This window comes from Carlito syrichta, unplaced genomic scaffold, assembly GCF_000164805.1.
Source record: "Carlito syrichta isolate Samal-C Ts95f unplaced genomic scaffold, Tarsius_syrichta-2.0.1 Scaffold312076, whole genome shotgun sequence".
In the NCBI taxonomy this organism is placed as follows: Eukaryota; Metazoa; Chordata; class Mammalia; order Primates; family Tarsiidae; genus Carlito; species Carlito syrichta.
In genome coordinates, this window is record NW_007256172.1 from 237,314 (window position 1) to 252,879 (window position 15,566).

At 37.7% G+C, this 15,566-nt stretch overlaps 1 protein-coding gene across 1 annotated transcript in view; it reads right to left on the reverse strand.

The window, feature by feature from the left end:
- KLF12 (Kruppel like factor 12) overlaps positions 1-15,566 on the reverse strand; it is a 255,127-nt gene that overhangs the window by 102,440 nt on the left and 137,121 nt on the right. Inside the window, exon 3 of the mRNA XM_008069506.2 lies at positions 9,056-9,191. Within this exon, the coding sequence (XP_008067697.1) occupies positions 9,056-9,191 (136 nt within the window). The remainder of the gene's footprint in view (positions 1-9,055; positions 9,192-15,566) is intronic.

Consider the following 15,566-nt stretch of genomic DNA (forward strand, 5'->3'; position numbering starts at 1 on the left):
AGCTTACATCTCTTCTACACTCACTTATATGCCCCTCCCACGTGCTCTTGCTCTCGTTATGGTCCCACCTCTGGTCTTTCCTGGCAGCCCTTCAAGTTTTTACCCCACTGGACTTTCATTAATCTTATATACTTTGAGATCCTTGAGGTCAGAGACTGTGAGTCAACCATTCTGCATCCCCAGCATATAACAAAGGATTGAATGAATGAATTAATGACTCAGCAAAAGAATAAATGACTTCATTTAGTAACCCACAAAACACTTCAAGTATTAAAAATTAGCTAAACTCTCCACTTTTCTTACTTAAAGAGGGACTACCACTGTCCCCCCAAAGCAGATACAAGGTACTATGTATGGGTATATGGTCTCCATCTTGCTCTTCAATACCCAGGGACTGAGTTACTAAGTAACCTCTATTTTTAATTCTTTAAGGCTTAGGAGACTGTTGGGCTGATAATGGTCAAGCATTCGCTTTGGGTTTTATCTGCAATCATTCACAGTCAATCAGAGCCTTTTCTGACCTCTTTCAAAAAAAAAATAATCTTATAGCATTTACCTCCCCTGGCAAGAGTGAATGCTCCCTGATTTGCCCATCAGAAGCACCACACCAGGCATGACACTTGATCACTAATAGAGAGTGAGATTTCCATCTAAAAACTGGAGTCAGAAGGTGTTTCTTGGGTAGTGCATTAAGTGGGGATCTGAAGGCATCCCAAACCCATTAGGCTAATGAAATAAAATATGGCATCTTTTGATATGCTGGGATTCTAGGAAGGATCTAAGAGAAAAATTTAAATAACCGAATATTTGGAATTTTAAAACCAAATCACAAGCTCTCTCTGGCTTTTTCTCAGAGCACAATCAACTCAGTTAAGTTTATTTTATCAGCAGAGATGAGATATGACTCAAATATTCCTAAATCTTTTAGTTAAGGAGTATAAAATAAGAAGACACAATACCCTTTCAACCATCAGACAATTTTTTCTTTTATAAATTAGCAGAAAGCAATTCTAAAAGAGATATTCATTTTGGGGGATTGGGAATGTCAGCATATATGCTTATATTATAACACACCTAAAATCATATTTTTCCCAGCACAATTTCCTTAAATAAAATAGTAACAACAGTAAAGTGCATCTAAAAACCATGCTAATTGCATTTTATTTCCTCAAATTTCAATATAATGTTGTGATTTACAGCTGAATTCTTTCTTTTTATAATTCTGAGAATGTATTTCATAGAATCATTTCTCCCTAAGCCAAATTATAGTAAAAGTAACAATGAGTTTGAAAGTCTAAACTTATTTCACACAAGTTGTGTGCTACCGGAATTCAAGACTCGAAATCCTGTTAATTTAATCATAATTATGGGATGGAGGGTTTGTTTGTTTGTTCGTGCTTTTTAAAGGCTGGTCTGAAACTCCTGAGCTCAAGTGATCCTCCCATCTCAGCCTCCCAAGTGGCTGAACTACACGTGTGTGCCACCACATACAGGGCAGTACGGAGATTTCAAGCTACAGCATAAAAACAGGAACGTAGCTTCCTCTTCACAAAGGAATGTGGGTTCGTGGTCAGACAGACTTGGGATTGGACATGGAATCTGCAAATCACGAGTGCTGAGACCTCCGGGGATAGAATAAACGTCTGCAGGCCTCCTTTGCTTTATCTGCAGATAAAAACAGTGTCATGGAGCAAATTAAATGAAAACCGTATGAGGTTTCATAGAACCTGCCAAAAGCAGGCTCTCAGTCACAATGCCTTTGGTTTTCTCTCCCCATTTCTTATGTTGTCCTCTATTGCAATTTCAAAGGCATAAACAAAATCACATGTGAGGAGATTAAGAGAAACAGGAGGGGTGTAAGGTAACTGTTCAAGAAGTTTAGAAATTATTTTTAAAAATTACCCAAGATTTCTGACTTTCTTGACCACTAAGAACAATTTTCTAAACTAAGAATCATAATGTCTGAATTGGCAGCAAGGGAAGACTGAGAAAGCAACCGGACCTCTCACTTGCTCCCATGACTGTTCAAAGTGTGTTTAAGTGAAAAAGTACTAAAGCTAAGACCACGCATTTCCAGAAACTCACTAGTTGTTTTTCTTTAAGAAATGGGGGCACTTAGGAGCTGTCTAATAAAAACAGAAGGAGGAAGATTGTGTTTTAATTAGCTTAAGTGTAATTGGCAGTGAACCATTTAAAAAGAATATCATTTCAACAGATGCAGATATCAGGAACGCAGGTCAAAGCAAAAGTTACTCACCCTACTAAATTTCCCCCTACTGAGGATTAAAATCAAAATCATAGAGAGTACTCAGATGTGGAGTGAGTTAAACAGTAACACGCATTCACCAATTCTGAAAGGACTAATTCTGGGAGATGGGCACCCCTCTTCAGCATTTTTATCGGCTTCCTCACCCTTCCCTCTTCACTCTAACTGAAATACTATATCTACGTCCTTATTATCTTAACTTGTCCCTGGTAACACAGAAATTTCACCAGGGAGTGCCCTTTTCAGACAGTATTATTCATTCATACTTTAATTTGATGGAACTCGATCCTTCTACTTGTATTAATAAATGAGAATCATGAATGTTCGGAATAAGAAAGAAAAAAGAGGGGCAAAAAAATCAGAGGCTCTGGGTAACAAAGCCGAACTTTACCTATATTAAAAACATCCTTATTTTGTCTAGGATTAGAGTTAATTATAATCATTTGCTCTAATCATGTGCCTTTATCTCTCTTTTTCCAAACACTTGTTTCATAATTATGTTTGTCAAATTGTTAAGGGTAATGACCCTATTTTACCATCAGGGAGAAAAAGGAAAAAACTAGACCAACATGAAACAGATGGTTCTAAGAACTGCTGGAACTTGGCTTTGTCAGAATTACTGATCACATGATTTCTGACTTGGGCAGAATCTATACAATTGACACAGGAAAAAGGGACAGCCCATCTGGGGGTCTCTTTGTGGCTGCTGCTTTCAATTTATCTGAATTCACTGATGCTCAGCTGGTAAGCAGGAACCAAATTAATCAATGAAAATGGCTAAAATGATCAGTTAGTTTAGGCACACAGTTCAGAAACCTCCCTACATAAATTTATGTAAATCAAGGTGGACCCAGGTTGCTGTCCTAGCCTCCAAGCAGTGATCTTCTCTCTTTAAAGACAGATATATCTGAACATTTGGTGGTGGGGTGGGGAGACATATTTTGGCTGACAGCTTCTGCCTACCAAATCAAAGAAAACATTTTAAAATCCAGAGATCCATGGGTTTTCATTTAGAAACCAGTAAAATGTGTAACACTAGACATATAGGGGAAAAAGTTACTGGCATATTAAGGCTTATGATGTATAAATATACTAATGTCGATAAAGCAAGGCACCAAATTAAAAACCCAAACGTGCACAAGACAAGACCCCATCCTTACCCAACTGTGAACTTAAATGAGGAAGGAGACGAAGAGGAGCTCAGTTAAGAGATACTGACCATGTGGTTTAGTATCTTGTCAGCGGCCCAAGACAAAAGGGCTGGCTTGGGCAAGAGTTTCACCCCTCTCTAGTGTCTGTCCTCCTTAATATCCTTATCCTTTTTCTTCTTTCCCCTTCTCTTCCCTGACACTCTACTGGTGGTAAAGGAAACAAGAGGCAAACTTTTGAATACTTCTTACATCATGGCTCCTTTTGGCTTTAACTGGAATGACAAGCATGAACTAGTTGTCCAGAGTTTTAAAAATGTGCTGCCTCTACTGTATAGAAACCTTTTGATTTTATCACCTCTCCACCTGCAGTCATTCTCCTCAACCTTGCACTCCTAGGAAAGTTCTTCAAGTACAAGAAATAGAGCAACAGATGTCTTCTGAAATCCTTTCATTTGTTACATGCTAATCTGATGTTTTATTCATTTATTATTTAACACATTCGTTTATTGATCATATTATACTAGAATGTTTGGTCTTTCTTATAGCTTTGAGTTTACAGCAGTCATCAAGATACAAGAGGCAAAGAGAAAAAGAAGAAAGAGAGATTAATAGTGAAACAGTCATATACATTAAGGAGTTCAAGAGAAACTAGCCAGAGCACAAAAACAAGTTTGCAATTGTATTGCTGAATGTTAACTTTGAGTAAACCTAAGTACAGAATTAAAAAAACAAATCAAAGCTTATATATTTATTTCAGAACAAAATTTTTCTTAATATGTTACTGTAGTCTTTGAGCTACCTGCATATCAATATTTAAGAAGCCTCTGCAGAACATTCTTTTTGCTTCATCTAGTAGTATCTAAGCACATCCAGTGTTTACACACACAGATTCAGTCGTGAATGATGGCTAATTAACTATTGATGGGTCCTGGCATTACTAGGGCTTCCCAGTTGATAGCTCAGTGTATTCTTTACTAATCATTTAATGAAAACACTGACATGAATAATGAATCTGGCATCTCCCAGGATACACATACAACTTTTATAATAGTAATAAAGACAGGCGGCATATGCACTCATACAAAAAGTGTGAGCTAAATCTTAGGACTGAGGCATCCGTGCTTTCCTCAGTGGCTTGAGAAAGTGTACACAAAGTGGCTTGAGAAAGTGTACACAAAGTGCATCCGAGAGGTTGTGTGGAAAATGATGCTGCTGTTCCTAAGGCTGCTTTACTAACATACAAACAGATGAAATAAAAAGTACAAAAAAGGTTATATTTGAGAAGTTAATATCCCTATTTGCTGCAGATGCTCCAAATGGAGTAAGCATAATTCATATTTTAGTTATCAAAGCTCCAATCCTTAAAGTTTAACTTTAAAAAATGAACACATATCAAAAAGCACACACAAATATGTATTATCACAATGAAGGAAGGCAGTGTGTTTGAAATTTCTATGAAAGGTTATTATTCATCAGAGGAACTCAAATCATTCTATGAAAAAGAAATCCTGATCATGAATCAAATAAAACTTTTTTCTTTATAAATTAAAAAAAAAAAAAAAGGAATCCTGCACACGCATGTTTATTGTAGCATTATTCATAATAGCAAAAACATGGAACCAACTGTGCTGCCCATTGAAAAAGAACTGGATTTTTAAAATGTGGTACATATACACGATGGAATATTATGCAGCCATAAAAAAAAAACCAAAATTATGAACTTTGCAGCAACTTGGATGGATCTAGAGTCTACAATATTGAGTGATCTATCCCAGAAATAAAGAACCGAGTATCACATGTTCTCACTCATAAATGAACCTTGAACAACTATCATAATACTATAAAAAAGGGATTGGCAGTAGAGGGAAACTGCCAGGGGAGGGGGGACATACCTCATCAACAAGGATACCTGCATAATGAACATTTGTATACCTAACTGAATTGTACCCCACATATTTAAAATAAAAAATTTATTAAAAAAAAAACTCATCGAGACTAACTTTAAGGAGGAAAACACGGACGCCTCAATCCTAAGATTTAGCTCACACTTTTTTAAAAAAGATTTTGCTGTTTTTAAGATTGTGGTGTGATTTACATAAAATAAAATACACAAGTTTTAAGTGTTAATTTCAATAAACTTGTCAAGTCTTTATATAGCAAAGTAACCATCATGTAAAACAAGATAACAAATATTCCTAAAACCACCAAAAGCTTTCCTGTGTCCCCTTTAGTCAATTCCAATTCTCCAAGAAGCACTTACTTTCTGACTTTTCACTTAACAAAATGTTTATTACTCATGGTATCTCAAGGGTAAGATTATGACACAAATTATTTATCTATTCTTCCATGCTGTTAGACATTTACTAGGGAATTGATTACATTAGAAACAGTGCTCCAAGTATTTGTGGCATTTGATATCATCGCCAGCAACGTATGAGAATTCCAGTATGATCTATATCCTTGCCAGTATTTGTTATTGTTAGACTTATTCATTTCTGATATTCTAATGAGAATGAAATGATATCTCATTGCTATTTTAATTTTCATTTCATTGACTGCTATAATATGGATGTTTGTCTCCTCCAAATATCATGTTGAAATTTGATCCCCAATGTTGTAGGTGGGGCCTTGTGAGAGGTGGATTGGGTTATGGGGTGGATCCCTCATGATTAGATTAATGTTCTGGGAGGAAGGACAGAATAGTGAGTGAGCTCTTCTTCCTAGAGCTGGCTGTTAAAAATAACCTGGCACCTCTCCCTTTCTCTCTCTTGCTTTCTCTGACCATGTGATCTCTACACACCAGCTCCCATAGGTCCACTGCCATGGGTGGAAGCAGTCTGAGGTCCTCACCAGGATTAGATATTACTAGTGCTATACTTCAAGTACAGCTTGAAGAACTATGAGTCAAATAAACCTTCTTTCTTTATAAATTACCCAGCCTTAAGTATCCCTATACAGCTACACTAAGACACTGATGACAAATAATAGGATTTTTTTCAAGATACCTGTATATCTTTTATTTCAAATGTCTGCTCAATTTTATATGGATTGTTTACAATTTTATTAGTAATGTGCAAAAATTATTTTTAAAGATTGGATATAATTTTTGTATTGTATTTACTATAAATCCGATAGTTCACACTTTTATTTATTTATTTATTTATTTGAGTTGGAGTCTCACTCTGTTGCCCAGACTGGAGTGCAGCGGCCACTGCAGCCTTGACCTGCTGGGCTCCGGCGATCCTTCCGCCTCAACCTTCCAAGTAGCTGGAATTACAGGCATGCGCTACCACGCCCGGCTGATTTTTTGATTTATTGTAGAGATGAGGTCTCACCAAGTTGCCCAGGCGGGTCTCGAACCCGCGGGCTCAGGCAATCCACTCATCTCAGCCTCCCAAGGTGCGGAATTACAGGCTGAGCCACTGAGCCCAGCAGTTCACACTTTTTAAAGGCAGGGTCACTCTACTGATCCCTATGAATCATGAATGGCAATATGGTGGGCCACTACTATAAACAAGATCTCAGCAACTCCTTGGGCGCAATGCCAGTTCTGGCTCCAGTTAATGTGTGCTTAGAAGAAACTAAGTTATTTGAACAAATGAGAGAAAATAATTTTTTTAAAGTGCTCAAGTGGAAGAATATTTATAACCACTCTTAGGAAAAGGTGTTTTTAGAGTTGGAAGTCCTAAACTTTGCCTTGTTACTATTTACTATATGACTTTGGACAAGTCATTTACCTTCTCTGATGCTTAAACCTTCATTTGTAAAATCAGAGTAATAACACCTATCACACTTCTATTTCCTAGTTGTTATAATCTTATACTACTACAGTAGTACTATTATGACCACTAATAGTAATACTAATCCCACCATTAGTTGGAGTTTTTCATGTGCCAAAATTTCATAACTTACTTTTTATATCTTATATCTGTATCACAGGTAAATCACAGGTAAGGTTTTTCTTTTCTTTTCTTTTTTTTTTCTGGAGACAGGGTCTTACTTTGTCACCAAGGCAGGAGTTTAGTAGCATAATCATAGCTCACTGTAATCTCAATCTCCTGACCTCAAGTAATCCTCTCACGTTGGTCTCCCAAGCAGTGAGATTACAGATGTGAGCCACCATACCTGAGCCAGGTAAGTATTTTAAGTTTCTTATTACAGATGAAGAAACACTTCTGAGTGCTTAAAGAACTTACTAGAAATTGCACTATTAAGAGCTTGAATGTGAATTTGAATCTAGATCTTCTTGACTCCACATTTCATTTTAGATCTATTACAGCCTGTTTCCTCTAATGTATCATATGTATTATATATTATCTATATAACATGGATATATTGTTCATTTTGTATACACATAGACATACATTGATGCTGTATATTGATGCTTTTTTTTTTGAAAGTGAGAAAACAAGATTTATTGAGAAGACAGAAAGGCTCCCACAGTGGGAGGGGACTTGAAGGGGTTGCCCAATTGATGTTCTTTCATTTCAATTCTTTTAAACTTCAAAGCTTAATGTATGGAACAGAGTAGGTACTTAATCAAAATCTGGGGAAAAATTTACTATATGGGAGGTAACTAAAATAACTGAGTGAATTGTTAATTAACAAATGCGTCAGCAATAACAATAGTTATTTAAGTTCTCCTCTTCTTCATGATTATGTTATTAAAAATTATGATAGAAGACAAATACTTATATGTGGAATATAGAGAACAGGGGGGACTCATAGAAAAAGAGTAGAATGGTGTTGTCAGAGAAAATGAGGAGGTGCTGGTCAAAGGATAAAACATAAGAAGTTCTGAGGATCTGATGTACTGCACGGTGACTACAGTAATAATACTATACTGAATATGTGAAATTTGTTAAGCGTATAGATCTTATATGTTCTCACCAAAAAAACTATGTGAGGTGATAAACATGTTAATTAACCTGATTGTGGTAATTTCACTATGTATATCAAATCAGCATGATACACTTTAATTATATAAAATTTTATTTGTCAATTATAGTTCAATAAAGCTGTAAAAAAGTTATCCTATTAAAAAGTATGCATGGACTATCATAGGTACAATTCGAACGATAACAGAAGACCAGCTATTTTCAACAAACAAGGGCTGAGATGTAACCCCATGGTCCAGGTAAAAGGAGAGAGAAAAGGATGCTTTGAACAATTACATATGGTTGCTATTTTTTAAAGAGTGAACATAATTTCCTCCAAGCTTAAACTTTCAAAAGCTAATCTATAATTCCCTATCAAAACAAGGTATAAATACTTGCCATGTTTTATATTTCTCTGATGTTATATATGAATAATAATAATTATGACGGTAATCAGATAGTGACATTTAAAAAGAACAATGTATTTTTTTTTCAGAGTCAAGTAGAAGGGTGCAGGAGACATTAGAAAAGATGCAAAGAGGTCTCATGTCTAATCAAAACCCAGACTTCCAACTCTTTCATACACTCCATTCTCTGGCCTAGTCTTCTCCCAAACAGCATTAGGCCGAATGGAAAGCTGCTGACATTCGTGCCAGTTCACAGCTAGAATGACATGGCTGGGGGACAGGAGACGCTGCAGTTTCCATTATCCATTGAACACCTTGGCAATTCTTATTTCATCCTGAGAATGTGATACTTACTCTTGTACTGCTCTGGCTATGGAAAGGGCCGTAGATCCAGTTTCATTAACGCTATCTAAGGTCACATTTGGCAGGTCATCATCATCACTGTCACTTTTACTTTGTCTGGGAGATAGGCCTCGGGGGTCCATTTGTGCTGGGAAAAAAAGGCATATATAATGAATTAAAATTAGTGCGCAGAAAATTAACCTTGTCGTGGACCAACATCAAGCACGGAATGTCTCTTCTGTGCATATCACGCAAATGGAATTCTCTAGACATCACAGGAATCAGTGGAAGCTCTGCATTTTATGTTCTAAGCACTTACTGTCTCTCTGTCCCTTCTTTATTGGATTTCCAAAACCTCCATCAGCTCTCAAGAATTTCAGGGAATGATTATAAAACAGAAACTATAAAACCTATGATATTACCAAATCCTGAGTGGTCACAAGCAACCCCTGAGCTACTGGAGTTCCTCCCTCTGGCTTCTCCTCCCCGGCTCCCACTTCCAGAGTTCTGGCTATTTCACTGCTCATTAGCCCTCTCCTGGGAAGGTGGACAGCTTGAAGGAGAGGACACATTATTTGCTTATAGCCTGCTAATAAATTAAAAGAAGAACAGGGTTTGCATGACTTAAAAGTTTTAGGTATTTCTCGTACTTCTGTGAATCATTGTCTTGAAGTCCATTACTGCTATAAGTGGGGATTGGAGAGTATAAAAATGACAGAAGGGGAAGCATTCTGAATATCTACTTCTATGTGCTATAAAGTGCTCCTCCTGATTTCATTTTTCAAGAAGGCATTTCCAGATATGATTCTCCTCCCACCATGAACTTGCCAAAGCAAGAAACAGCACAGTAGTTGACCAAGAACATTAGATTCTTTCAAATGAGAGGATTACTGTCAACATGTACTATGTTAACACATTTTTTTAAAAAATTAGGTTTCATTTCTACCTTCTTTTCCCTCAAGTGGTGCTTTAGCAACCACTACCCAGAATACCTATCAGCTCTCACCTCAAGCACAAAACAAGCACACTTTTTCAATCATAAGTACTGTGTTAGCTGCACAATTGCACTGTTAAAATATATGTCTTCAATACCGCCCAGTTTCAACCAGATTATTGCTCCTCAAAGCTGACTACATACGATTTCTAAACCACCACTACTTGCAAAGAAAAGTAAAATTCATAAACAATCATAGCCACAATATTTGGGTGCATTTATAATCTCATTTATTTTATCTTAGTCATTTTCTTGTTGTTGTTGCTGTGCCTCATATATTAGGTAGAACCACATGGGGTTGCTGATATTTCACCCATTTTATACTCACAAAATGGTAATTTTTGATGATTGTGCCTAATATTGACAATATAGCTAGAAAAAGTACACCTAGAAAGTTTCAACACATTTCTAACTAAATTTGATTAGGAAATAACTTTTATCTGTTGAATCTAGTGTGGGTTGATGGATATGATATATTCTCCCTTTAAGTATAAATAAACCAAGATATACTTTGCACAGTGGAAGTGTTTGATAAATATCAGCTTAACTAAAGAGAAAATAATTTGAATAATCTAAAAGTGTGGTCCTCAACTGAGAGGCAATTTGCCTCCCAAGAGACCCTTGGCAATATCTGGAGACATTGTCTGTCATAACTTGGGGGGTGGGGAGGGGGCCAGAAAGTATGCTATTGGCATCTGGTGGGCAGAGGCCAAAGATGCTGCTAGACACCCTACCATACCCAGGACAGTCAGCCCCTCACAACAAAGAACTAACCAGTCTAAAACGTCAGTAGTACCCAGGTTGAGAAAGTAATCTAGGGCTTTAAAAGTATGGACATATAAAGGTGGTAGAATTTATGACTTTTAGTTGCATAACTATGTCCCAATTTCAACTTTACTAAGAAAGAAATTGTCATACACAGGATTATCCATATTTTCTGGCTTTGTCCTCAAATAAAACAACTTACTGTCATGTGACTCTGTACTTCTCTCAAATACAGCATTCATTTCCTCAAATGTCCCGAATTATGTAGTAATATTCATTAAGAGCTTTTGATTATTTTCTTTGTATCACAAACTATGAGACTAAAATATCATTTATTTTCCATCTGATCTCTAGAAAAGATTCTCTAGAAGAGGATGTTGGAGAAATTCTTTGTAGGGCAAAGCTACCAATTCCAATATCATCTGATACCAGAGAGCTTAACTATTCAGTCATTCTAACAGCATTTGAAATAACCATATCATTTAAGATTTATTTTGGCTACAGGCAACAGAAATTAGCTCAGGCTTATATTAAAAAGAATATGCTAGAAAGATATTGAGCAGCTCACCGAATGAAAGGTAAAGATAAACAACTAACAACTCAAGGAGCACAAGACCCAGGGATGATACAGGAATTTGAGCCAGGAATTCATAGATAGCTTCTTTTCAGGCAATCCTGTTCTAGAATGATTCATTTAACAGCCATTCATAACTATTCAAAGGCAGCCAAGAAAATGGATATCAGATCTATCTAGGCTTCCAAATCACATATTGTGTGGTGTTACATACGCCTGTAAATGTCAACAATTTAACATTTAAATTTGTTGAAACACATGTACCACAACATCTTTGCCAAGACACCAAATGAGCAAATAGCCAAAGAAAAGAAAATATTCTGGTGGCCCCATTTTGTCCACGACAATTAGTGCTCTCACAGGTAAGTAATACAACTCAAGGAAGATACAGGCAGTTAACTATAAGCCATCTGGGTCTAACAGTTAAAGTAATTGTATAAAAGATTTCAGATAACTAGTGTGAGAGTTGTTACATGATCATCTAATTATGTTATGTTTATATCCTAATGAAAGTTTAAAATATGTTAAATATGTTATCTTTTTGATGTACTTTTTAGGATCATCATAATTGAGGATTTCTTTCCAATATTTTCAATAAATATTATGAAATACATCTGCTACCATCATGCTGGGAAACTCTTTTTATCCATACCTTGAGCCAAGCTGAGGAGTAATTAGAAAGGCTTTTCAAAATCTGCATTGCTGATTAGGTCAGATGATTAGCTTATCTACATACTTGCATAATTCCACTCTATTTTTATTAAATGTGGAATCGGGACATCCACCCTAGTTAACCTCCATTAGTCTTTGAGCATCTCAGCCCATTTAGGAAGGACTGATTCTCTGGGGTGCCCATTTAGAGACATTAGAAAAATCACCTGGACACCATATCTAAAAAAAAAAAAAAAAAAATCTGCTTCTCTAGGTAAGAAAGCAGGAGATGATTTATAAACACCTGAAAAGAATTTGCACTTGAGGTTTTATTCCTCCTAAATGAAAAAGGGATTGGTTTTGGGTAACCCGGCTCACTGCTGGCAGAAGTCTCATTCCTCTGACTTGGAGGTGTTCTGGAACACTATGCAAGTTTCATTCATTCCATGTGACAAAATCCTAGGCAGGTAGGTAATTTCTGAATCCCGACACCTGAAGTTGAACCTATTGACTTTGACTTTCAAATATCCATGTATGGCAGACTGTTACTGTAAAGTTCTCCTCAATAAATCATATCTCCCTGTACCTATGGCCTTGTGTGGTCAATTCTCACAATGACTTTTGGGCTTGGCTATATGAATTAATGTGGTCAATGGAACATTAGCAAATGTGACACAAGTAGAGGCGTGAAAAGCATTTGCACCTGGGTTTCCCATTTCTCTTGCTGTTTTAAGAAACTAGTCACCACGTGAAGAAACCTGGGAGAGCCTGTAAGAGACATGCTGCTCACCCGGCAGCCAATCCCACTGCCAGACATGAAAGTGAGCCATTTTAGATAGACTGGCCACATTCCAGCTGCCAAATGACTGCAGCCATATGAGTGAGTCCAGAGGAGATGAGTATGAAAACTGCCTTACTAAACCCAACACACATCTTTGGCCTACAGAACTGTGAGCAAATAAAATAGTTGCTATTTTAATCTACTAAAATTTGGGGTGATTTGTGAGGCAGCAATCCAAAACTAGTGCACCATGTTATTCTCCCAGAACCTTCCAGAGATTTCCTAGCAAAGATGGGAACAAACTACCACAACAATTACTTATAGTCATTTTGGCATAAAGCTGCCTCTGTTACATATTTTAAATTTGGCCTAAAGTTCTCTCTGTACATAATGAATTGTTAGGCTAACAGTCTGTAATTGTAGTGTAGACAGTCTGTAACCTACTCTTGTAACAAGTAGCCGAGTTTCAGTCAATTACCAGTGGCCAACTATTCATACCAGATTCGATTAGGGCAAATGCTGAGCTTTAACTAATCATGCTGTCTCTGTACCTCACTTCCACTTTCTGTATGTCACCTCCTTTTCTTTGACTATAAATATAACCTGCACGTGTAGTTGGTGGAGTATTCATAACTATTTTTGGTCTAGACTGCTGCTTGACTCTAGAATCGCAGATTAAAACCAACTAAGAGTTGCAAAATTAGATTTGTTTTGTCTTTTAATATTCTTCTTTATTCTTCTACAAGAGCCAGCCTTGTTTTAGTGACACGAATTTAAGTGGGATATTAATATAAAGAAGAAAAAGAACATACTGCATTCTACAGCATTTACTTTTCAATTCAAGATAATCAATATGCATTTACAGGTGTTCTGACCTTTTTTTTTTTTTTTTGAGTTGGAGTCTCACTCTGTCGCCCCGACTGGAGTGCAGTGGCCGCTTCCGGCCACCATAGCCTCGACCTGGTGGGCTCCGGCGATCCTTCTGCCTCAGCCTTCCAAGTAGCCAGAATTACAGGCATGCACTACCACGCCCGGCTGATTTTTTAATTTATTGTAGAGATGAGGTCTCGCTGCCCAGGCGGGTCTCGAACCCATGGGCTCAGGCAATCCACTCACCTCAGCCTCCCAAAGGCACGGGATTACAGGCTGAGCAACCGAGCCCAGCTATGTTCTGACTTTCAAGGTATTTTCTCTGATCCTTCCATATTGCTCAGCAAGGTTCTTCTACCTTACAGGGTCATCTGGTGTAAACCAAGCTTTTCTAGCTCTTCTTTCGAGTTGTAGTTGATGGGAGGCTCATAAAGGTGGGTTCTCTTATCAACTCACATGAGACACTTAAACTTTGCTTTTCTTCTTTCCCCAAATAATAGCTTACTAACACAGACGCAGGGGCACCAATGTCTATTCTCACCTCCCCTCACCCCATCCTGGGCAGTGTCAAAAGATCAAACACTCTTATAACATCTGTTGAAAGAAACCTGCCCATTCAGTCACTCTTAAAGGAAAGGATATTCTTTGATATGCAGCCATATTAAATATGTACATCCCAACAACCTATGAACATACGGTATAACTTACAGACTAACATGTCTTCACAGGAATTAATCCCAGAGATACTGAGTCCCTTCACCTCTGCCATCAGGCTGGAGGGGAGAAGCATGCACAGATGGAAGGGGTGAGGCAGCTGCACAGGCAGCAGCTATGGGCTGATGGGCTTTCTCTTCTCCCTCATTCAGCCACTGACAGGCTGCCTGTCACCTGCAGATGCCCTAATTGTTCTGTCTGCCAAGGCTGAAACATGTCCCAGTTAGAGAAACCTGCCATCTAGGAGAGCTGCTGCTTTATACTAGAAAGCAGGACATTGTGGGGAACATGGCGGAAAAAGAAAAACGCATGTTTGGAGAGGAACATGCAAGAAAATTCATAACATCAGGGGGTAGGTAGAAGAGTCCTTCTCCAACGCATTCTAGCACGAATTGTTCCAAGAAGGGGGACCACGGAGCTTCTTTAGAGTAAAAATACAGCTCTGAATTCAGGGAACAGTGATGTCTGGCCCTGCCACTTGCTACCATCTGACCTTGTACAACGATTTTGCAGGGAGGTTGCAGTTTGCACTGTGAATCCTCAGTTTCTTCACCTTGCCATTGCTGCTACGAGAGTACAGAAGATAATACATGCAAAGCATTTAGTCCCCAGCCCGGAACTGAGCAGTCAATCATCATTCCATTTTGCCCTGACAATAAATTTACTGCTTGTTCAACCATTCTCTTATATAACGCTTCTTCTAAATCTCTCACCGTCTCCTGGACTATTCAAATTAGGCAGTTTTCTTTTTATATGCACCTAAACGGAAAATGCCATTACAGAAGCAGAACACACAAAGGATCATATACAAAACCACCACTTCTTTACATTCATGTATGCATTCAGTCAACAGATACTCATTGAACACCTATGAAGTACCCAGCACTCATCTGGGTTCTGGGAAAAGAGCAGTGAACAAGGCAGATTAACTTTCCCACTTTCATGTTGCGGGGAGACAGCTAACCAACGAATAAGCAGGAAAAAATAGACTATATCAGACAAGAAGTGCCATATGGAAAAATGAAGCAGGGAAGGAGGACAGGGCTGCTGGGAGACAGGTGTACAACTTTAGAAATGGTGGCCAGCAAAGGCCTCATAGAGAAGGTGATACCGGAGGGAGGACTTCAGGAGTTGAGAGAGAAACAGGCCAATGTGGGTTTCTTTGGTTGTTATT